At 52.1% G+C, this 24,667-nt stretch overlaps 1 protein-coding gene across 5 annotated transcripts in view; it reads right to left on the bottom strand.

Annotated features, from left to right (window-relative positions):
• Nucleotides 1–19,924, bottom strand: part of LOC138238041 (E3 ubiquitin-protein ligase TRIM39-like) — a 373,132-nt gene extending 353,208 nt beyond the window's left edge. For 2 of the 5 annotated variants that reach the window (XM_069187843.1, XM_069187842.1), the window contains exons 1-5: nt 17,828–19,924; nt 14,316–14,411; nt 13,450–13,683; nt 13,166–13,325; nt 12,785–12,844 (exon numbers count right to left, since the gene is read on the bottom strand). In XM_069187843.1, the coding sequence (XP_069043944.1) occupies nt 12,785–12,844; nt 13,166–13,325; nt 13,450–13,683; nt 14,316–14,411; nt 17,828–18,418 (1,141 nt within the window). In that variant the 5' untranslated portion in view covers nt 18,419–19,924. Of the gene's footprint in view, nt 1–7,330; nt 8,658–12,784; nt 12,845–13,165; nt 13,326–13,449; nt 13,684–14,315; nt 14,412–17,827 lie in introns of those variants that run through there. The other 3 variants (XR_011189251.1, XM_069187844.1, XM_069187845.1) reach the window with 3 other exon arrangements.
• Between the last annotated feature and the right edge of the window lie 4,743 nt (nt 19,925–24,667).

Here is a 24,667-nt window from a genome sequence, read left to right as displayed (position 1 = left end):
GTGAGCTTGGTCAGCATTCTCCTCTCGGCCACCACCTCCATGAGTACTGTAACACTTCGGGGGTCAGGCGGGCGCCCCTGTCGCATCAGGTCGGCCCCCCACCATCAGGGGCTCAAACCCGGGACTCCCGCATCACTCAACAGGGACCCAGCCCGGTGAGCCAAAGAGAGATCTCTTACAGCCCAGTAGCTGTGGTCCTGCTATCACAGGGAAGGGCGGCGACGTCACCGCTCTGGTAAGCCGGCTCTTACACACCCTGATGGCCGTATGCGTTACACTCTCCCCCGCTTAACTCGCCGTCCCCGGCGAAGGGCTATCCCATCCCACTGCTGACACCAATGTAATGCAACAGGGGCTCAGGCGGGCGCCAGCTGTACTCGTCAAAAAAAAAAGACGGCTCGTGGAGGTTCTGCGTCAACTACCGCAAGCTGAACGAGGTCACCCGGAAAGATTCCTACCCCCTGCCGAGGATAGATGACGCCCTGGACTACATCACCGGGTCGACCTGGTTCAGCTCCCTGGACCCCCGCTGCGGCTACTGGCAGGTACCGCTCGCTCCCGATGCTCGCCTGAAGACGGCCTTTTCCATCGGCCAGGGCCTCTGGCAGTTTACTGTCATGCCCTTTGACCCGTGCAATGCCCCGGCGACGTTCGAGAGGCTGATGGAGAGGGTGGTGGCGTCGGTCCCGCGGAACCAGTGTGTGCTGTATCTGGACGATCTGCTGGTCCATGCCCGGGGTTTCGACCAGGCCTTGACGAACCTCCAGGCGGTGCTCGCCTGCATCCGCTGTGCTGGCCTGAGGCTCAACCCCTGCAAGTGCGAGCTCCTGCGGCGGGAGGTGACCTTCCTGGGTCATGTCGTTGGACCGCGAGGGGTGGCTACAGACCCAGGTAAGGTCGCTGCAGTGAGGGGCTGGCAGCTCTCTGGGGTTACTACCGGAGGTTCATCCGGGACTTTGCCAGCATCGCTGCCCCGCTGCACCGTCTCACCAACAAGGGCCGACCCGATGCGGCAAGGGCACCCGCCTGAACCCCGTTGCGCTACAGTACATACAAGTACAGCAAGTGGGGCTACCGTGCTGCTGAGGAGCGGGGGGAAAACCCTTTTTGGTTTAGGATAAGGATGGACTGCGCTCTGCAACGTGATTGACTTTTTTGTTGTGACTTGTTATTCTTGTATATTAATAAAAAAAATGCCTTATTCCTCTCTGCTGCTTTGTGGTTACGGACTCTTGGTTCTCTCCTTCGACCACGGCTTCAGGATCACGGCTTGGCTTCGGTTCCCTTCTCCCTGGTTTGGGGGGTCACTGGCTTCCCCTGCGGACGTGGGGTTGTTTGGCGGTGCAGATCTCCTGCAGGGTCACTCCTCCGGCTCCCGCGAGTGGGTTCGTTGGCCGGATCTCTGACGGGCGGTTCGGAACGGTGACGGCAGGAGGTCTCGATCCCTGTTGTACAGGAGGGTCACTGGGCGGGGAAAAGCGCACCTTGTCGACGGTCCTCTGTGTTTCGCCAGGTCGTGTGCGCGGCCTGGTGGACACTGGCTGTGGCGACAGGGGGCTGAGCCGACACGCAGCGAGTCGGGTCGCTCAGAGGATCGGGAGACGAGCTTGTCAGACGCTGCAGCTCTTTTCTTTAACAAAAAGCCCTCAGAGGCGCTCGTTCAAATTCTGTGCCGTGAAGCGGGGCGAGTGGAAATATTTCACGCCAGGTCCCCCGCCGTCAGAATCTAAACCGCTGTTTGTTCTACTGCGGGAAGGTCATGGCTCATCTTTTTAAACAGTCGAGCTGTTGTCATCGATCCGCGGATCTTCACAGTCACGGCCACGCCGCGGATCGCCACGACAGCGCCGCGCGCGCCGGCGTTAAAGCCCGTCAAACGTGTTTCGGTCCCGCGTGTTGCAGCACGGAGGCAGACGTTCAGAACCGCCCTGTGCGCGAGGTCTCGGGTCTCGTTCAGAAGGCGGCGGCGGGTGTCGGTCGCTGTGAGAAATGGGGGGTTTATAACCTTGCAAATCATCGCGCGTCGTGAAGAGAAGCTGTGCCGGCGGTGTAACGCCCTCATCGACACCCCTGACACGCACCTGTGCGACAGGCCGCCTGTGGAGACCCCCACAATCTCACACACAGACGCGCAGGAAACGGGGACGCGCACCCCGGACGACGCTCCCGCCCGTGTCGAAGAAAACTCGTCTCTCGATCGGGGGAGGTGGGGTCAGGAGGCGGGACCCGGTGCGGGGCTCACCCCGGTGGAGTCTGGGCGGGAGATCGACTGGGTCCCAAAACAGTGTGGGGCCAAGAACGAGAGGAGCAGCCGGGCTCTGAAACGAGGGCGAGGAGTCGGCAGCCGAAAGGTAATCCAGCCGATAGAAGAGACGAGTAACTGGTTTCAGAGCTCAGGGAGAGAGAGGGGGGTGTGAACAGGGTGCGGGGGCCGTTCAGCGTGACTGGAGCTCGTGGGCATGGCGGAGCGCTTGCGTGCTCGCGGGCGGGTCGTGACGGGGGGGGGCACTCGAGTCCTTGATCCGTGCGCGCGGGGAAGACGCCACCAGGCGGATCGGAGAGCAGCCTCTCGCACAGATCTGTGGGTAACCTCTACCCCGCGGTGGGAAAGGCGCTGGGTTTCACAGAGATCTCCACATTCGGAGTTGTGTTTCTCTCTCTCTCTCTACACAACACTTCGCTGTGACTGACCACGTTCTTCTTCAGAAGTGATTTTACCTTGTTGACAGAGACAAGGGAGTAAACAGGAAGTGTGAAATGAGCTAGAAGCTCTGCGATTGTGGCACTAATGTCAAAGTACAGTAACGCGCTTGAATTGTCCGTTGACACTGCTGCTGAGCAGGCAGATGAGCGAATAGTCACTGCAGTACAGACTAAAGAGAGGTGGATGTTCACACTCTTCCTCACCCCTCACGCTCACGACAAACGAGGCTGGGAGTGTTGTGGCGAAGCGTGTTCCGAGGATTTTGCGTGTAAATGTATTCTTCAGCAGATCTCCTGTACCGGCTACACGGGCTTCGGCAGATCTCCTGTACCGGCTACACGGGCTTCGGCAGATCTCGTGAACCGGCTACACGGGCTTCAGCAGATCTCCTGAACCGGCTACACGGGCTTCAGCGGATCACCTGGTGTTCGGGGTTCGGGGTTCAGGTGGGTCTGCACCCTCACCACTGCCGCCTCAGGTCAGTCCCCCCACCACTGGGGCTCGAACACGGGCCTCCGGCGTCGCTCCACAGGGACCCAGCCAGCTGAGCTAGAGGTCAGATCTCCCCTTGACGAGGGGTCAATCTGCGAGTGTTTGGATGAAAAGGCAGCCTGCGCCACCTGCCAACGCGCTGAAGACGCGGCGGGGAAGCCACAGCGGTCTCGTGCGCGAGCGCTGCGCTTGTGCCGGTGAAAGTAACTTCCCTGCTGCTCTCGTTCCCGAGATATAACGTCTAACGATTGACGTCTGACCTGGCACTGACGAGTGAGACCGGGCCGGTTCCCCTATGAGGTTGTGGGGGGGCTGAGTGACGTCACGACCCCGAAACGACAAGGCGCTACATCTGGGGAACGACAGCAGCGCCGACGCCACCTTCAACGGCACACGAGCGCAGCGCTGACGAAGGAGGGGGGGTTTCTTCGTTTGTGCTGTCTGCAGGGGGGTGGGGGGGCAGCTTCCCGGCGCTCGAACCCGACCGTGTCGACTGTGGCGGGTAAGGCCTGCGCGAGGCGTGTCCCAGCGCTCGGGTGACCCCGTTTCGATCAGGGGATGATGCCCTGTGCCCTCCTGGTCCAGCGCTGAGGGGGAAAGCGAGCAGTGTCCCCCCCCCCACCGGCGTGCTCCCCGCGGTCCTCCAGCAGGGGCTCGTCTCCCAGACGCTTCCCGGCTGTGTCCGCCAGGGGAGAGCTCTCCGCTCCGGAAGTCGGGCTGAAGAGGCTGCTTGGGGATTGGCACGGACACGGTGTCGTGTTCACAGGCGAAGGGGGTATGAGGGAACGCTCCTGCTGACTGCCATTTTGGCCTGCACCTACACTAACGCACACACGCACACACGCACACACGCACGGGGACGGGTTAGAGTGCTACACACACACAGGGTTAGAGAGAGAGGGGGGTACGGAGAGAGAGACCGTCATGCTTTCAGATGAAATGACACCTGCTCGTTTCGATCCGTCTTTATTTCGAGAGCGATGGTGTTTTAAACTGATCGATGCTCACCAGCACGCAGTGGGGCTTGTCATGCAAAAACCGTGACGAATTCGCCATCCACGCCTTGGAAAGGCACGCAACGCAGAAGCGGCACCTAGACGTCCCCTATGAACTGGTGTTCTAGGATTTCTGTGTATAGACACGCCTGGTGATAAACCCGCCCGTCATATTGACAGGATGGGGCGATTTTACACTTCCGCCACCTGATCTGAGACCCAGCACCCTCGCCAGAGGGTCATGCTTGTACATAAGAAACCGGGTATCCCTCCCAACAACCCCCACAGCCCAGCTCATGGGGTGGTCTTTTCCAGAGCCCGGGAGGGGACCATCAGAAGGAAAAAAAAAAGTTAAATATCGAGGGAACGATTTCAACTGCGTGCACACGAAAAGGCTAAAGCGTTCCCTCGTTTTCTCTCAAAATAACGTTTTCTGACTCTGCCCTTCGCAAGGACAGGTGCGGCACTAGCAGTGAAAGAGAGCTGCAGTCCTCACTAGGAAGTTCAAGAGTACAGGATTTACAGTGCCCTAATAACTCCTCCCCAAACCAGAATAAAACTTCATCAGTTCATCTCTCTCCATTATCCCAATCTACAGCAGTGTCAGACAGTTCGGCTTTATTGCACTGATATAAAGACACAGTAACGCATTTGATAGTGTTTGATAGCGTTGTTGTTAGGAGCCGGAGATCATGCTGGCCTGTTAGACACTTTCTGTGTACGTGCGAATTCAGTCACACAAAGAAAACGAAGGAGAAGAGAAAACGTTATTTCGTGCGCCCAAATTGTAAATCGTTCCGTCGATATCACACCCCCCCCCCACTGATGGCCCCTCCCCGGGCTCCGACGTGTCTGAATCCTACGCCAGTGAGCTTGGTTTTGTCCACAGCGCGCTTCGTTTCAAGCGCGAGCTGCTCGACGCCCTTGGGGGGGGGGGGCGGTGCCGGTCCCTGCAGCCTCCGGCCTCTTCGCCGACGCGCCGAAGACTCTTCGTCTCGGTCTACCGTGTGTAGGGTGTGCGGGTAGTGTAGTTGTACCAGGCCCACTGCCCAGCTCCCGTCCAGGCCAGTCGCCCTTCCTGAATACCCCGAGAAGCACGCGCTGGTGTTCTTTGGAAACATCTTTGAGGATGAATCACCCGCCAGCGTAACATAGAAGCCGTTGCGGTTCATTGTGTTTTTTTCATCAGCTCTATATCTCTTTCACCTCGGAAGCCTTTACCCAGCTATCGAATTTATCACCCCAGCTGCGCCGCTTTACCAAAATCTGTTTGTTTTCACCACGCCCCCTGGAGGCTAGAATCTTCTGGATGCGGTTTGTCACGCTCGTAAACCCCTCCTTCCTGCCCCCCGTGCTATACAAGCCAGGCGTTCCTGCCAGTCTGGGCTCAGCTGTGGAAGATGGACACCTCTGTCACCACCTTTGTCTTTGAGGACAACATGAAGGAAGTTAAGGAATTTCTACATGTAACAGCTCCTCTTCCTTTTATCAGCTGCCCCCACTGACTGGACACTCCACTACATTAACACTGCACTGAGAGAGAGAGGGGTTAATACAGACACACTGACTGGACACTCCAGTACATTAACACTGCACTGAGAGAGAGAGGGGTTAATACAGACACACTGACTGGACACTCCACTACATTAACACTGCACTGAGAGAGAGAGGGGTTAATACAGACACACTGACTGGATACTCCAGTACATTAACACTGCACTGAGAGGTTGGGGTACCTGTGGAAGAAGGTCATGAGGGACAGGAAGGACAGCTCTCCCAGGCCGCCGGACACACTGGCGAACACCACCCCTGAGAAGCGTGTTGGGGTAGAAACCAGAGAGAGAACCATGATCAGTGGCAACAGCACCCCCAGGTGTCAAAGGCCCAGAGGGGGGACCCTCAGCACCTGTAGCTTTCATCAAGACCAAGACATCTACCCTGGACAACGGCCACTGGAGCCCAACCCGTATCTACACTGCTACAACATCCAGCGCTACATCATGCAGGCCAGCAGCCACGTCACCCTGCAGCTCCCAGCTGGCAGCCCACTGGAGCCCAGCAGTGTGAGCCTGTCAGTACCTGGAGGGGAGACTCCTGGGACAAACTAAGGCTGCTGCTGGAAGAGGTGTGAGTGGGGCCAGCAGGGGGCGCTCACCCTGTGGCTCATGTGGGTCCTAATGCCCCAGTATGTTGTTTAAATAAAAGCTGCTGCAATTTTCACAAATCGCGATCTCTTAAATGCGTGTGATTTGAAGGCTCTGTGTAATTTTCGCAAAGTTATTGACATCTGAAAAATCGTGCTCTCAAAAATAGGCATTTTAATAAGCGAAGGTCATGAAAACCGGAGAAAACAAATGACTCTGAACTACAGTATAGCAGGGTTTCCTGTCTCCTTTTACAGATGGACGATAACATACCAGATTCACACTCACCTTTTTCTATACATACATTGTCATTGATCTCTGCAGTACTAAACACATCACACTGAATTAAACCTACAAGGTTCAGAAATATGTTTCTTGTCTTCTTCCACAGCTCGACAATAACACAGCAGATTTACACTCACCTGATTTTATACAAACGGGATGTTTACAGTGTTAATTACAGTCCAGATTCAGAGCGAATGTTTACACACCGATATTTTACACAGAAGACCGACACAGCTTTGTGGATCTCTGTCTCTCGTGGTTTTATTGAATGTGGCGCTATTACACAGGCAATGCACTGGGATAGGGGGGTGCTGTTCACGAGCCAAGAGCATTTAAACACCCACACTGCTGCAGCTAAGTGTTTTACACACCGGGGTTTGTGCGGCAATAACCCAGAGAACGATCTTGGGTAGCGCACACAGCTCCTCATTACAGAACACCTGCAGCCTTTCTTCAGTGTCAGCCAGCACTCAGGGAAGAGACGTCAGCGGGTCATGAATCCCTGTATTAAAGACAGCCGGGTATTAGACTGGCTATAGCTGGTAACAGAAGCAGCGCTGCCTACAAACTACAACTCCCATAACCACCCTGAGCCACTTCCTGTCTGGGTCACAGACCCTATTCCTCCAGGCTGTGGTGACGTCAGCGGGTCCCTCCCCGTTCTGGCAGCTTCACGATCACCGGCGCGCGCAGGAGAGACTCACATGGGATTTCATTTTTAAAAGTTTATTTTCTTAAAACTGGGAAAAAAACACAGCAGGGTTTCCAGAGATATTTACAAGTCAGCAGTACAGCAGGCTGGTGGTGAGGTATATCTCCCTCTCTCGTACATGTTATTTTCCCCTGTTTAATTAAAAAAAAAATAATATAACGCATTTATACACGACACAACATCATCAGTTCTAAAATTAATACAATATTTCTGACCTCACCTCACTGCCCGTCAGTAAACCCGTCTCCCAGTGTGAGCAGTGGACAGAGAGCTGGGAGAGAGTCAGCCTGTGTTCATGAGTCAGTGACGGTAAATTAATAAAAGGTATCGGTGGCCAGTAAGCACAGTTACTTAGACTGTTATAGTAATTAATAAATTAGGAAATAATCGTGTTATACATAAAAATCTTAGGACTTAGGACAAACCTAAAACGTCAGAATGGGTAAAAACAAAAGGTCATTCAGCTCAACTAGCTTGTTTGGTAATTAGTAGATAATGATCCGGGGATTTTACCCAGCTGTTTCTTGAAGAAAACAAAGGTATTTGGCTTCAACGCCATGTATGGGGAGCTTGTTCCTTATTTCCACAGCTCCAATTTCTCCTCCCACTCACGTCGGGTCCACGCAGGTGTGCTGCCAGCTGAAAGGGAGCAACATGTTGTCTTGTCCGTAGCGATCACGCTCACAGGCCGCCCGCTCTGGCCTTCAGGCAGGCCGCCCCAGCTCCCTGTGGAGCCCACGCTGCTGACGAAGCCTCTGGCTACAGGCACCTCTGGCTACAGGCTACAGTGACGGGTTTAATCTCCACACTGACAGCAGGCAGCAGCTCAAGGTCTTTATACTGATCCCAGGTATAGAAGACAGGATAGATCTTCTCCCCCTGAGTGAAGACCATGTCAGTGAAAGTGTAGACATGAGCTCTGGACTCCACTCTGTAAAAGGAGACCGTCCTCTCCTCAATATCCACACAAACCCCCAGCTTCCTGGGCAGCAGACTGAGGGGGAGAGGGGTCATAGGGGTAGTGAGAGCAGAGAAACAATAAGGGTGAGAGTAAAGACACCAGTAACCCTGCTGGGGAGAGAATCTGATCCCCCCTTTCCTCTCTGCAGACTCTCTGGTCACTCCTATTGTCCAGCTGTCATTCACCTCCACCTCCCAGTAGTGTCTCCCTGAGGTGAAGGCCTCCCTGCTCACGACACAGGAACTGTGATCAAATCTGTGAGGATTGTCAGAGAGACTCTTCCTCTGTCCCAGTCTCACTCTCTTCCCATCCTCAGACAGGCTGAGCAAACAGTGAGCTGTATCAGGGTCCAGAGTCACAGCTGCTGGGGAATAAAACACAAACATCACAACAGGCTCCTGTCGATCACAGTCCAACTCAAATCCATCAGACTGTGAAATGTCTTTGTCCCCAAACACACCGAGAGAGAAACACAAGTCAATTACTAATGACTGCTCTTCCCTTCCAGAGAAACGACATCTTCTTCACTGTTTCACTAGTGTTACACATGGGAGTGATCCCAATATCCTCTAAATACAAACATTAAACACTTGTTTTCACAGCGATGAAACTTTATTTTTTAAACGACATTATTAATAAACACAGGACCGACCGGACTGCAGGAGAAACTACAGCCCGACCACTCGCTTTCAAACACTTCACAACCCACCACAGCGACCTGTATACTGTAAGAAACTGGACAGCCTGTCTGTTAAACCGGTTTATTTCAAATCCCAGCTCAGCAGCTCGTTCATCTTCTCTGAGACCATTTTCCTGACGACGCAGAATGAAAAAGTGCTGAATTCAAGAAGAAGACTTAATACTCTCCTGATACTTAATACTTCAGTGTAAACTATTTATACTTAAAAGGAACAAGTAATAGGTTTATTCCATGCTGAAAAAAAGAAGAAAGGGAACACAACGTTTCGGCCGTGGAGCCTTCTTCAGGTGTCGCAGCTACCCACCTGAACTACTATTAATACTTAATACTGAGTAAATACTCCCCTTTGCCTGTCTGCCTGTCAATCTAGTGAAGATCAAAGATATTCTTATAAGCTCTTATTTTTTGACTCCTGGAGCCTAGAAAGGGTGACAGAGTCACCTACATGAATTTATAAAAACACCAGCAGCCATATCACTCTGCAACTCACAACTGGCAGCCCACTGCAGCTCAGCAGGTGTGAGCCTGGTCAGTACCTGGATGGGAGACCTCCTGGAAAAAACTAAGGCTGCTGCTGCAAGAGGTGTGAGTGGGGCCAACAGGGGGTGCTCACCCTGCAGTCTATGTGGGTCCTAATTCCCCAGTATAGCGATGGGGAGATGATACTGTAAACAGGCGCTGTCCTGTGGAAGAGACTTAAAACCAAGGACCTGTGTGGTCATTAAAAATCCCAGGGTGTTTCTTGATAAGAGTAGGGGTGTAACCCTGGAGTCCTGGCCAAATTTCCCCCTGGCTTTTACCCATCATGGCCTCCTAATAACCCCCCTCTCTGAACTGGCTTCATCACTCTGTTCTCCTCCCCACTGAGAGCTGATGTGTGGGGAGTGTTCTGGCACACTATGGCTGCAGTCGCATCATCCAGGTGGGGCTACACACCGGTGGTGGTGGAGGGGATCCCCATTACCTGTAAAGCGCTATATAAGTGTAAGCAATTATTGTTAATACCTGAATTCATTTCTGGGCTCAGAGCGCCTTTATTTCAGTGATGAGAGAGGTCGCCCTCTTCTGGACACTGCAACTCTGAAGCCATCATGACAACATCTTCCACTGATATTTCACACTTATTCTGTGTAGAACAGGACACAGTGTCAAACACTGACTTACTCCACAGGAGAGTCTATCAGTCTGGAAACACAGACACCCTCTAGATCACTCCTGTTTGAAACAAGGTCCCCAATATCGCAGGCAAACACCCCAATACACACTCAGTCTGGTGGGACTAGTGAAATAATATTGACACTCCAGTGTCATTCTTAGTGAAACACACCACTGGGTCTCTTAATGACCAGGACCATGTGAGAACACCAGCTGGGCTGAAGAGAAAGACCCCAAAGTTATTACCCCTGGCCAGTAAGAGGAGCCCTCCAGTAAATGTGAAACTGCAGAAACATGTCCTGTACAGAGTGTTTGCTCACTCTTTCAACACTGAACAGAATACATTTACGATGACTTATACCTGCTGTTGGCTTCCTGTCACTGTTACTGTTGGTCCCAGTAAACAGCAAGCCAGCAATGGACAAACTGTGTAACGGGTTGTGTGTCGTCCTGAATTCTTTTTCTTTTTGTCTGTCATTCCCCTATCTCTTCACAGTTATCTGCCCAAAATACACAGAAATACTGTTTCTTCCCCCTTCAACTTATACCTCTCCTGCATTTTACTGTGTAATTCCCAATTCAAGTGTAGTTGATGTCTGCAGACTGTAGTCTAAAAGCGTTTGAGGTTTTTGTGCTTAAAGATTTAGTGACTGACCAACAATAACCCAAGACATTCTGATTTTGGCAGGATATCAAGAACAAATGATGTTGGGTTTTCCTATCGCTCTGTTTGTTCAGACAGATCAAGTCCTGACTGTTTCTTCCTGCTGACCCATCAGCCTGGTTGATGTGTGAAGAGAAACAGCCATTTCTCAGACCAGAGAGAGGCCTACAGGCCCCAGAGGAGCCCCTGTACCAGAGTCCCACTGCTGCCGCTCACAAGAGGCTGTGTGTCTGTGAAGCTGCAGGGCAAGAGCACTGTCATCATACCATCATTATTGTGAGTCTGGCTCTGCTCCTGAATATTCCAGTTATTCACAAATCCAGGGTCTCAGACTCTGACACATTCTGACAGATGGAGAATGGCAAAGGGCTGTGGCAAGACAGACTTCCCAAGGAATTCTACACCTCCTTCTGGGACACCCCAGTGGCAGACCTGGTGGAGGTGGAACAAGAGCTCCTTCATCAGCAAAAAGCTTGGACACAGGATGAGGGAAGGTGTCATCTCTCAGCACTTCAGGAGGGGTTCAAAAGATGCTCTGCAAGGACATCAAGATCGTGTCCAAGCTACTGGCCATTAGACTGAGGACCGCCCTGCCCCACATCACCAACAGTGACCAGACATGTGGGGTGGGAGGGTGATAAGTCAGCTGGAACCTCCAGCTCACCAGAGATGCCCTCACCTGGGCCGAGGACCAGAACGTGCCCATGATGGTGGTGAGCCTGGACCAGGAGAAAGCCTTTGACACAGTAAACCACAGCTATCTGTTCAGAGGGCTGGAGCACTTCAGATTCTGAGAAAGTTTCAGCTGCTGGACAGAGATACTGTACTATGAAGTGGGCAGTAGGGTCAACATGAACAGACATCTTTGGGATTTAATCCCCCAGGAATCTGGAGTAGGACAAGAGTGTCCTCTTTCACCTCTTCTTTATGTTCTCATTACAGAGCTGTAGGTAGAGGCACAGGGGAAGTCCTCAAGATCTCCCAGTGCACATGATGCTGTTCCTGATTTCAGACAGGGGGTTGCAGAGTGGGCTGCAGGTTAGGGAGCAGTACTGCAGGGCCTCAGACTTGAGGCTATAAACAGAAAGAGCAAGGGCAAGCTCTTTGGACCCTGGAGGGACAGGAACATGCCGCCAGAAGGTCTCAAGCTTTGCATGGAGCCCCTAATGATGCTAGTGGTTTCATTCCAGAGCCAGGACAACAAGAACATAAACTGGACAGAGAGGACCGTCAAGGTCAACGTGTAACTGGGCCTGTGGAAGACTCGCACGCTGACTCTCATGAGGAAAGTGAGGGTGCTGAAGGCAGACACCCTGCTGGCTTAAGCTGACATGGTTGTGGTGTACCCTCTGTCAGCCAGACTCAGACAAGCGCTGCAAGGGATGGTGGAACAGGTACGAGTACATCACAAGGAACCAGATGTGTCAGACAGTGAGGAAGGGGGAGAGATGTTTCCCCCTGAAACTCCACTGCATCTCCTTCTGCAACCTCTGTCACTAGGGGCTGGACCCAATCAGTCACAATTCTCAGTACTTTGTCAGGCTGTGGTTCTCCCTCCCAATGAAGCATCTGATCCGGTGTCAAACACTAGTCCTAAAGCAGAAAACTGACGGGAGACCTACTAGGAGGTATGAGGCCATGAGACAGCCAGAGCTCTGCACCAACAAAAGGCACTATATAAGGAAGAGAAAGGAGGAACTAGTCACCAGGGAGAGACAGATGATCCTACAGCTCACCGGGTAGGGGCTGACGATCCCATGGGAGACCTGGGTAAAGACTCAACCCAGATGACTAGACAACAAGCTAAAGGCCCTCAGCTGGATGACTGTGCACCAGAGCTGGTGACCAGAGAGGTGTCATGCCCTCTGCAGCCAAAGGGCGTTCCTACTCTGTCCTGTCCCCAGTTCCTTGTGCTTTGCTGTCCTTCCGGTGTCTCTCTTTCAGAGGGGAACTGTTGTGAAAACAGACTCACAGTGTAAAAGCTCTGCTCTGGACCAGGGCTCTGGAGTCAGCAGACTGTAGACTTCAGTCACTGGGGAGACACACAGAGAGATGTCTCATCAGGGCTGCAGTAACAGAGTAACAGGAATAACATGTTCTACTGGACTGGGACTTTAGCCCCAATTAAAACGTTCCTGTTAAACTATATACAGCACAATATAACAACACACTTACTGTCATAAAGATTTGTGAGACTGGAGATTTTAAGACATTTCACCTAGAATTTGAATCATTGACTGATAAGCTGCTCTGATAAATACAGTCACTGCACAAAAAATCCATTGACAATATAAGAGAAAAACAGGAAATATATAAGCTGTCCAGAAAGACATCCGTGTGTTTCTCTACTAACCTGTTGTGGAAATCTTTATTGATTCCTTCTTGCAGAGATCCTCCAGTCGCTCTTTCAGTCCAGAGACAGCTCTCCTCACTGCCTCAGGAGAGAAGTGTAGACGGACAGGGGTGCTGGGTGAGTCTCCAGCTCCAGGAGGGACACATACAGACTGGAAATCCTGCAGCAGGGAAGAAAGAGGAGTTTCCAATCAAACACAGCACACTTTCCTGGGGAGAAGCCAGGAGCAGCTCTGTGTGAGAGACACCCTTCTGTACTGCAGAGTCACAGAACAGTGATGTTACCTGGAGGAAATGGATGTGATCCTCTGTGTGTGAGAGCTGGTTCAGCTCAGAGTCTCTCCTCTTCAGCTCAGCGATCTCCTTCTCCAGTCGCTCTAGACGTCCTTCAGCCTGACTCACTGCAGCCCTCTCTTGAGCTCTGATCAGCTCTGTGACCTCAGAGCGTGTTCTCTCAATGGAGCGGATCAGCTCAGTAAAGATCCTGTCAGTGTCCTGTACTGCTGTGTGTGCAGAGCTCTGAGGGAGGAGACACACAGTGGATTATTTCACAGGAAAACACTCAAACTACATTATGCTGTATGCTGTGTTTCCAAAGGGTACTGTCCAGTGTCCAGCTGTGGAAATGTGTGTCTGTGGTCTCACCGAGATTAAACAGCTCTACGAGGACCGCTGCCGTGGTAGAATTCTGGCCATCACAGAGGACAGTCACCACCCCGGGCATGAGCTCTTCACCCCACTGCCCTCAGGCAAGAGATATAAGAGCATACGGACACTTACCACTAGATTCTTCAATAGCTTCTATCCACAAGCAGTGAGACTGGCGAACACATTTAGCCATCCCCCTCGGACCACACCCACACCATCACCATCTACCTCATTGTAATTTATTTATTGTACGTCTCCAGTCATTGTTTACATGTCTGTATTGTTTACATTCAAACTGCCTGCATGTTTACTTGCACATTGTCTATTGTTTGCACATTGTCTTGATGCACTGTTTGCACTTTGTTTTGTTTTTACACTTGTTTTACAATCGAGAGACTTTCTGTAAGTAAGAATTCCATTGTACCAGTACCGGTTACATATGGCAATAAAGTTCAAGTTCAAGTTCAAGTTCAAGTGTGTCCACTCATCTGGTGAATACCCACTCTGAGTGACTCCACAGCCTGTCTCAGCTTCTGCAGCTTCTTCTCTCTCTCCTGGAGTCTCTGCTGGGTTTGTGTCTGTGTCTCCCCCAGCTGCTTCTGTGGAGAAACAGAGACACTCAGGACATTTCTGCTGTAAGAGAATCACATCACAGAGACACCCTTTAGAGTCACCCTGGGAAATCCACACTCTGTATCCCTGATGTCTTATCCACACGAGATGTGTTTCCTGGTCCTGTCTGACATGCTCCTGTTTCATGTCTAATCTACACCGGCAGCGTGTGCAGCGCAGCAGACACCTGACACCTGGGTCTGCACATCTGTATGTGAGGTGAAATGTAAAAAGAAGATAATTGTGTTTCAAATGATATATAAAACATCATCTAGAGATAGTTCAGGTGGGGAGCTGCGTCAGCATGCGTAGGCTGCAAAGGAACAAGCTAGGTTTATTCCATACTGAAAAAAAGAAGAAAGAAAACACAACGTTTCGGCCGTGGAGCCTTCTCACACCTGAAGAATAGACCTATTACTTGTTCTTTCATAATCTAGAGATTTCAGATTTCATTCATCTCAATATACACTAGTGTCCTGACTGCTCTCGGCATCTCAAAACAGAGGACTACAGCAGTGCTGATGAGCCTTGTTGCCACTAGTTTCTCTGAGTGGTCAGAGGAGACCCTGTGGCTGACGTGCTTGACCGCTGGATGAGGTTCTGGACCAGGCAGACCCTGTGTCCGACCACATCTCACTTCCTGTCTGCTTCTGGGAAAATTCAGATCATTTCAGAGGAGAAAAGGAAACATGTTCTGTGTCAGATGGACTCCAGCAGTGCCCTGCGTGAGACTTGTATTTAATAAAGCAGGTGAAGGTATTATACCACAGTTAACTGGTTTATGTGTCTGAGATCCACCACCTGACTATTAGATCCCCTTCCCAGCACTTTATTTCAATCCTGTTTCTCTGCTTTCTGCCCCATAGTCCTCAGTATAAGAAATGAATCCTTGAGCACTGATGTGGTACCAGTGGCTTCACAACTGCTGCTGTTACCCCTGTGTGAGAAAGAGAATCATGGCTCTGGACAGCCTGAACAACTTTCACCCTCTCTCCAACTTTCATACCCTTTCATTACCTTTTCATGCAGAAAGTTTACAGTGTGCTGTTAGATTTCAGTTAAATAATCCTCTTTGAACTCCAATATGCTTTCAGACAACCTCACAGCACAGAAAGTGCCCTGGTCAAAGTCACTAACGATCTTCTAACGGCTTCTGATTCTCGTTCTCTTTCTGTCCTCATTCTTACTGAACTCAGTGCTGCTTTCAACACTGTCAGCCATGACCTCTCACTTTCTTGTCTTGAGACGGTATTTGGAGTTTCTGACACTGCTCTTCAATGGTTCCAGTCTTACCTCACTGATCACTTTCACTTTGTCTCTCTCTGCGATTGTAGCTCTGAAATCGGACTCATTAAGTCTGGTCTTCCTCAGGGGTTGACACTGGGCCCCTACCCTTCAGCATGTATGAGTTCTGATGATACTCAAATCTATAGTACAGTCTGTCCATACTAAACTGACACTGACATGTCTCTGCTCTAATTGCTTCTCTGACATTAACACATGGATGACTCACAATTTCCTTCATTTAAACTGCTACAAGACAGAAGTCATGCTTCTTGGCACACCAATGCAGTATCCTTATCTGTGGATGACACTGTACTGGAGTCACAGTCAAAATTGAAGAACTTGGAGGTGATATCTGATCCAGAATGACATATTCAACAAATTGTCAAAACATCATTCTTCCACCTCAGAAATACTGCCAGGCTGCGTCCTATGTTATATCTAATTGTGGCTGAAAAGCTGGTCAACTCTTTCATCTTTACTCATATTGACTACAGTAACGCTCCACTCGCTGGGGTATCTAAACCCACACTGAACAAACTTCAGTATGTCCAGAATATGACAGCCAGAATTCTGACCAGGTCTAGTGCAAGTGATCACATTACTCCTGTCCTGAAGTCCCTGCACTGGCTTCCTATCAGGTTTCATGTTGACTTCAAAGTCCTCATGATCCCCTAAAAGTCTCTGCATGGCTTGACACCTCAGTACCTGTCAGAGTTACTATCATCCTACTCCCCACCTCACAACCTTCACTCTTCTAATTCTGGTCTCCTGTCTGTCCCCCAAGCCAGCACTCTGGGTGACAGGGCTTCTCCTGCTGCAGCCCACAGCTCTGGAGTTCAACCCTATGGATGTCATAGAGTCACCTTCCCTGAGCTCTTTCTAATCCAGACTCACAATCTTCTGTTTCAGAAGGGTTTTAATTTAACTGGGTCTGTTTCTGCTTCTTTGCTTTTATACTGTTTTCCAAAACCCCCTTCTACCTTCTACCGTTTGTGTTCTGTAAAGTGCTTTGAGAAGCCATTTTAAATCTATCATATAAAAATAGAGTTTATTATTATAAATAATAATACTATTGTGCTAAAATTAAAGCAGGACATCATTAATGAGGGTGCAGTCTGTTCTAGAGGGGTTGAGTGTGCTGTGCATTAATGAGGGTGCAGTCTGTTGTAGAGGTGTTGAGTGTGCTGTGCATTAATGAGGGTGCAGTCTGTTCTAGAGGTGTTGAGTGTGCTGTGCATTAATGAGGGTGCAGTCTCCTTTAGAGGTGTTGAGTGTGCTGTGCATTAATGAGGGTGCAGTCTGTTCTAGAGGTGTTGAGTGTGCTGTGCATTAATGAGGGTGCAGTCTGTTCTAGAGGTGTTGAGTGTGCTGTGCATTAATGAGGGTGCAGTCTCCTTTAGAGGTGTTGAGTGTGCTGTGCATTAATGAGGGTGCAGTCTGTTCTAGAGGTGTTGAGTGTGCTGTGCATTAATGAGGGTGCAGTCTGTTCTAGAGGTGTTGAGTGTGCTGTGCATTAATGAGGGTGCAGTCTCCTTTAGAGGTGTTGAGTGTGCTGTGCATTAATGAGGGTGCAGTCTGTTCTAGAGGTGTTGAGTGTGCTGTGCATTAATGAGGGTGCAGTCTGTTCTAGAGGTGTTGAGTGTGCTGTGCATTAATGAGGGTGCAGTCTCCTCTAGAGGTGTTGAGTGTGCTGTGCATTAATGAGGGTGCAGTCTCCTCTAGAGGTGTTGAGTGTGCTGTGCATTAATGAGGGTGCAGTCTGTTCTAGAGGTGTTAAGTGTGGTGTGCATTAATGAGGGTGCAGTCTCCTCTAGAGGTGTTCAGTGTGCTGTGTGTAGTTGTACAGGTTCATCGGTGCTACATGAGGACAGTAAAGAGGGAAACAGTGAAGGAGAGGAGGAGAAAATCATGAACAACAGACAGAAGAACAGGAGACACTTCAGAAACACAACCAGTGTGGATCACAGATGAGTACATGAGCAGGACTCAGCAGTGGAGATCCAGCATTACAGATACAGTAAATACAGTCCAGAGATCACTTAAAGTACCAAATATCCTAAATATCCTTTTTACATTTTTGTACTAGACACTTTATGAACAGACACAAAGTCCTCACCTGTTTCTCTGTCCTTCCTGCTGCTATTGAGACAGTATCATGACCTCTGTGTTCATCCATTACACAAAGATAACAAACACACTTCTCATCAGTACGGCAATAGACCTCCAGCAGTTTGTCATGAGTGGAGCAGATCTTCTCCTGCAGTTGTCCTGTGGCATCAACTAGCTTGTGTTTCTTCAATGGAGCAGCTTCATAGTGAGGCTGGAGGTGAGTCTGACAGTAAGAGGCCAGACACACCAGACAGGATTTCACAGCTCCCCTCTGTCTCCCAGTGCAGACATCACACAGCACATCTCCAGGGCCAGCAGGACTGTGAGCAGGAGGAGGGCCACTGAGCCCTGTCTCCTTCAGTTTCTCCACCACTTCAGCCAGGATGGTGTTTCTGTGAAGATCAGGTCTTGGGGTGAAGGTCTGTCTGCACTGGGGGCAGCTGTAGATCCCAGTCTGATCTTCCTGATCCCAGCAGTTCTTAATACAGCCCATACAGTAACTGTGTCCACAGAGCAGAGCCACTGGATCCTTCAGCAAATCCAGACACACTGAGCAGCTGAACTGGTCCTGAGAAACTGAAATACTGCCTTCTGCCATTTGTCTGACAAGTAGAAACTGCACAGAGAGGAGCAGTAGAGAAGGAGCTGCAGTGAGGCTGTTTCTAGTAAAACGAAACTGATCTCTGAGTTTCACTTCCTGGATCTGCACAGAGCTGCAGGGGTGTGATTATTAGGGGGTGTGGTTGTTAGGAGTGTGATTAGGGTTGTCAGGGGGTGTGGTTTAGAACTGCAGTTATGAAACGGCTTTGGTGGTTGTTGTTTGGGGAAGGTGTGGTGTTGTAAGAGATGTGACTTACTGTGTCATTTTGGACTGACAGAAAGAAGCTTTTTTTATAAACGTCGATGTCAGTAGCTGCTCAGGTGAAGTCAATCCAGTTGTTTGTGTTCCCAATAATCAAAACAATAAAATACTAACTCACTCACACAGCATGAGAAGATCAGAGCATGATGGTGACAGACAAGAGGAGGCCAGCTGGCCCATCCAGCTGTTTAATCGTTGGGAGTTATTTGGCTCCAGGATCTCCTCCAGCTGTGTTTGGACAGAGGGGTGTCACAGCTCCACATGGTGCAGAGGATTTCACTGTCCGGGTGTGAGCTCTTACTGCGAGCAGTCCAGCCTGCTGTGTCTCTCTCTCCAGGCCAGTGAGCCCAGCCTGCTGTCTGGCTCTGCCCTGCAGCGTGTGGGCCAGCACGGTACGTCCAGGGCTTCGTGCTTCACCTGCGCAGTGACCCCCCTGTGAGCCGCACAGACCTGCGGAGCGCTGCAGAGAGTCACGAGCCCATCTCTCCCCCGAGAGACGCTAGAGGAGCAGATGGACAGGGCAGTGTCATGTGGGTGTGATTGTGATCTCCAACCACCCAGCGCAACAGCGAGCCCCTGATCTCTGTGTGCAGCAGCTCTCCTTCCGTCCACAGGGACTGACAACACCCCGCGTGTCTGATAATTACTAGAAACTCATTAGTCTGACCATCTCATCTCATGTTACTCTAAGGGGTTGTGGAACCTGTTTCACACTCCCACCACTGTTTGTGTAAAGCAGTACTCCGGTGCTGTGATGGAAACCCACTTTCTTGTCAACACCTCTGAGAAGTTAATCAGTCTGGATACAGTAAGTCCCTCCTGTATCTCCTGCAGCTGAGATTCACTGGTGTTCAGTGTGACGTTTTCAGAAGTCGTCAGGTCACAACCAACTGGAATCTCAAGGCTGTACTCCTGAGAAAAGCCAGGATTTTGTCCTCAAGTCTTTAACAACAAAGGCATCCTAAAACACAAGCAAGTTCCCTCTTTTAGGAAGAGAACCACAAGCAAATGGAATCCTTAATACAAACACCTGTCACGCTCGTAAGCCCCTCCTCTTAAGGAGGCTCCAGCCCTTCCTAGTTTAGTGTTGATCTCCTGCACCTGCCTCCGGTTCCTGCCCCCCCTGCTATACAAGCCAGGCGTTCCTGCCAGTCTGGGCTCAGCTGTGGAAGATGGACACCCGGAAGTCCAGGAGCGACTCAGCGGCACAGGCTTCATCACGGTGTCCTGATCTTCTGGGTCCGGGATGAGGAAGCGTCTGGCCCCGTGACCCCCTTTTATTCCCCCGACCCTCCGCCAGATCCCGCTCCGGCTTGTAACTCTGTTCGTCTGTCAGGATGGATCACCCGGTCTTGGACTATTGCTACACTCATGGATTCACCTCGGACTCCCTTGGACAGTTTGCCTCGGACACACCTCCCCCGAACACCAGCGCACCGTGGACACGCCCCTGTTTCCCTCCAGCCCCCTGCCTGCCTCTTTCCCCGTTTTCCTCACTCCTCCCCGGATTGTGCCGTCTGCCCAGGGTCCGGAAAGAGAAGCGCTCGGCCGGCCGGTTTCCCTGCTGTAGCTCTTCTGCGTCAAAGGGGCCCTGCGTGTCGTCAGCGGCGTGGCCCTGCAGTTTGTAAGAGGGTCTGGAAACCGGGGGTCCGCTCTTGGACAGTGACGGTTTCATCCGTGAGGGTCTGCTCATACCCCTTCTCCAACACTCCCTTGATATTGAACACCCGCACGTGGTCACCCACATTGGAGTGAAAACTTGGGACGGTTTAATAATCATAATTCCTCACACTTACATAGCGCTTTTCTGGACACTCCACTCAAAGCGCTTCACAGGCAATGGGGATCCCCTCCACCCCCACCAGTGTGCAGCCCCACCTGGATGATGCGACGGCAGCCATAGTGCGCCAGACCGCTCCCCACACACCAGCTCTCAGTGGGGAGGAGAGCAGAGTGATGAGGCCAGTTCAGAGATCACCCTAGACTGTTCTCCAGCCCTTAAGGGAGTCGTCTGGTGGGACGGAGGCCGGAGATCGCTCACTAGCCGTGTGGGAGAACTGGGGTTAGAAGAGCAACAGGAAGAGGCAGCCTAGGAAGTCGGAACCCCCTCCCCTTAGGCCCAGGAGCAACTGGAGGTCCCTGAAACTCCTGGAGAAAGGGAAGAAAAAAGCCTTCCCGAAGCAGTGGCGGAGAGTATCCTCGAGGAAGACGAGGATTACTTTGAAGCCGCCCTGGAGCCGGGACTGATGGTAGGGCTGGACCTGTCCAGCATGTTTACTTTTCAGTCCCCAGCGAGACCTGGAGGGAGCCCAGCATATTCCCCCCAGGACCCGAACGAGAGGAGTTACATCTAGGCTAAACAGTGCCCAGATGTAGACTCCCAAGTTTTCCACTGTAAGTACAAAGAGAGGAGGTTTAACTTTCACTTGTTCAATCATGACTGTGAAACTTACCTTTCTAACAACTAACGTGAGAGGGCTGAGAGACCCGGTGAAAAGACGGGGAGTCTTTCATGATCTGGCCTCAAAGTCTTTCTCAGTTTGTTTCTTACAGGAGGTCCACCTGAAGGATGAAGGCGACAAGCTGACATTCACCAGGGAATGGACGAAGGGAGAATCATGCTGGAGCGTAGGAGGGGTCCACTCTTCCGGAGTGGGAATCCTCCTCGGAAACCCAGAGATGACGCTGGTTTCCTCTTTCTCGGTGGTGCAGGGCCGGATCCTGGTCGCAGACATCGACTGGAGGGGGCAGAAGTTGAGAGCGATTAACGTCTATGCTCCGACGGAACCCTCTATCCGGAAGGAAGTGTTTGCTGACCTGGCCAGCTGCTGCACCACTAACAGACAGGTGGAAGATCAACGTCGACCGGGAGAAGTGGAGCGACGCTAGCTCGGCAGAGCTGGAGTCGCTACTCAAGCAGTTCTCCCTTGTAGACGACTTCAGACGGTGCCGCCCTAACAACGCCGGAACGACGTGGAAAAACTCCCGGGGAGTGTGCAGCCGCCTGGACTACATCTTCCTGCACACGACCTGCTCCCTGGAGTCGGCGACGGTGTCCCCGGCGTGGTATTCCCACCACGAGTGCTTGACGGTGGTGGCTAACACCAGCCTGCCGGCATTCGGTCGTGGGTACTGGAAGCTGAACCGGGAGATACTGGAGGAAGACGACTTCAGGGCACTGTTCCGGAAAGACTACGCGAGCTGGGCCGATCTGAGAGACGGCTACAGCTCCGTGGTGGAATGGTGGGAGTCGGTGAAGGACAGGACCCGAACCCTGGCTCAGACGTACTGCAGACGGAAGGCGGCCGGGGAGAGGAAGGAAGCTGCACGACTCCAGAGGCAACTAGAGGAGGAGTACAGCTCGGCTAACGGGGGAGGAGCCTTCAATTCAGCCCGGGCACGGGACCTGAAGGAGAGGCTCCGCAAACTGCACACCGAGAAAGCCAAGGCTTTCCCCGTCAAGGCACAGAGGGAGCATTATGAAAATAATGAAACCTGTTCCTCTTATTTCTTCAATCAGGTCCGAGGAGCCCAGAAAAAGAGGGTGATCCACAGCCTGAGACGGGGAGATGGAGAGGAAGTGCTGGACGAGAGCGACAAGGTAGAAGCGGCCACCGCTTTCTACACGGAGCTCTTTTCAGAAAAGCAGACGGAGGTGGAGGCAGGCGATGCTTTTCTGGAGGGGCTGACGGCACGAGTACCGGAGGAGGTGAGGGAGGACTTGGAGGGTCCGATCACGGCCGAGGAGCTGAAGGCGGCGCTCTTGTCCATGGAGAATGGCAAGGTGCCGGGGCCGGACGGACTCCCCAAGGAATTCTACACCTGCTTCTGGGACACCCTGGCGGCAGATCTGGTGGAAGTGGCACAGGAGATCTTCCGCCAGGGGAAACTCGGAGACACCATGAGGGAGGGCGTCATCTCCCTGCTCTTCAAGGGAGGAGACGCCGCCGACCTCAAAAACTGGAGGCCGATCACGATGCTCTGCGTGGACGTAAAGATCCTGTCCAAGCTCCTGACCGGCAGACTGAGAACCGCCCTCCCCCACATCATCCACAGCGACCAGACGTGCGGGGTGGAGGGGCGATCCGTCAGCTGGAACCTCCAGATGACCAGAGACGCCATCGCCTGGGCCGAGGACCGGAACGTGCCCATGATGGTGGTCAGCCTGGACCAGGAGAAAGCCTTCGACAGAGTGAACCACAGTTATCTGTTCAGGGTGCTGGAACGCTTCGGTTTCGGAGAGAGTTTCAGCCGCTGGATTCAGATTCTGTACTCTGACGTGGGCAGCAGAGTGAACGTGAATGGAAACCTGGGGGATTTCATTCCCCAGGAATCCGGAGTACGACAGGGCTGCCCCCTTTCACCCCTTCTCTATGTTCTCTTCACAGAGCCCTTAGCAGAGGCGGTGAGACGGGACCCCGTCATCGACGGCCTGGAGATACCGGGAGGCGCGGGGGAAACCCTGAAGATCTCCCAGTACGCCGACGACACGACGCTGTTCCTGAGGTCGGACAAGGGGTTGAGGAGGGCCCTGCAGGTCATGGAGCAATACTCCAGAGCCTCGGGGTCGAAGCTCAACCGCCGAAAGAGCAAACTGAAGTTCTTCGGGCCCTGGAAGCACAGGACGACGGCGCCGGAGGGTCTCGAGCTCTGCACGGAGCCCCTCAAAATACTGGGGGTTTCCTTCCAGAGCCAGGACAATGAGACAAACAACTGGACCGAAAGGATCGCCAGGGTGAACGTGAAGCTGGGTCTGTGGAAAACGCGGTCGCTGTCCTACACGGGGAAAGTGACGGTGTTGAAAGCAGACGTCCTGCCGGCTTTGGTGTACCTGGCGGTGGTGTACCCGCTGCCGGCCAGACTCAGACGAGCGCTGCAAGGGATGATCTTCGGCTTCGTCTGGGGCGGCAGGTACGAGTGCATCACAAGGAACCGGATGTGTCAGCCGGTCGAGGAAGGGGGTCGAGATGTCCCACATTTCCCCCTGAAACTCGACTGCATCGTCTTCTGCAACCTCTGTCGGGCGCTGCGGGAGCCCAATGGCCACAAGTACCAGTACTTTGTCAGGCTGTGGCTCTCCATCCCGATGAGGCACTTGGTCCAGTGGTTAAACACTGGGCCCAAGGCAGAGAGGCGACCGGAGTTCTACACCCACGCTGTCAAGTGGAGCAGGAGATACGAGTCCATGAGACAGCCAGAGCTCTGCACCAACCACAGAGCTCTGTACAAAGAGGTGAGGGGGCATCTGGTCGCCGACGAAAGGCTGCGAGTTCCCAGACAAGTCTGGGAAAGAACGCAGCCGAAAGAACTGGACAACGAACTGAAGGACCTCAACTGGATGGCCGTACACAAGAGACTGGCTACCAGAGAGGTCCTCTACAGACACTCGATCTCCAGGAACCCGCATTGCCCCCGGGACACGTGTTTCGTCGAGGAGACTCAGGAGCACGTGTTCTGGAGCTGCCCCTTCGCCAAGGCGGTGTGGGGCAGAATGGACAACACCATGCAACTCCTGGGGATGGGTGCGGTGCTCAGTTACCAGTACGTTCTGCTGGGGCTGGCACCTACCGGAGTAGACAAGGGGACGCAGTTCCTGATGTGGCTGCTGCTGTCCCTCACAAAAAAAGGCCTGTGGGACGCAAGGAACAATCTCATCCGGCACAACATCAAGTGGGGAGCGAGGGAGCTGGAGGAGAGGATCCTGGCGGACCTCAGGAGGAGGATGAAGCGCGACGTAGCCAAATGGAGTTTCCCCACGGCGAGGGAGCGCTGGAAAGGACTATGGACCCTGTACAGGGATTAATGGTTTAACGGCAAGTGGTAGGGTTTGGAGAGACACTCATAATAGCGCAAATCCGCCCACACTTGCAATGATTGATAACGGACAATCACCGCCGTTCCGTCGTTGTTTTTATTACGTGGAGTATCAATATGTGTGAGATGTTTCTTTCTGAGATGTTTTTTTTTTCGGAATAAAGTATATTT

This window comes from Lepisosteus oculatus, chromosome 4 (assembly GCF_040954835.1).
Source record: "Lepisosteus oculatus isolate fLepOcu1 chromosome 4, fLepOcu1.hap2, whole genome shotgun sequence".
In the NCBI taxonomy this organism is placed as follows: Eukaryota; Metazoa; Chordata; class Actinopteri; order Semionotiformes; family Lepisosteidae; genus Lepisosteus; species Lepisosteus oculatus.
This window is presented reverse-complemented; position numbering and strand designations above follow the sequence as displayed.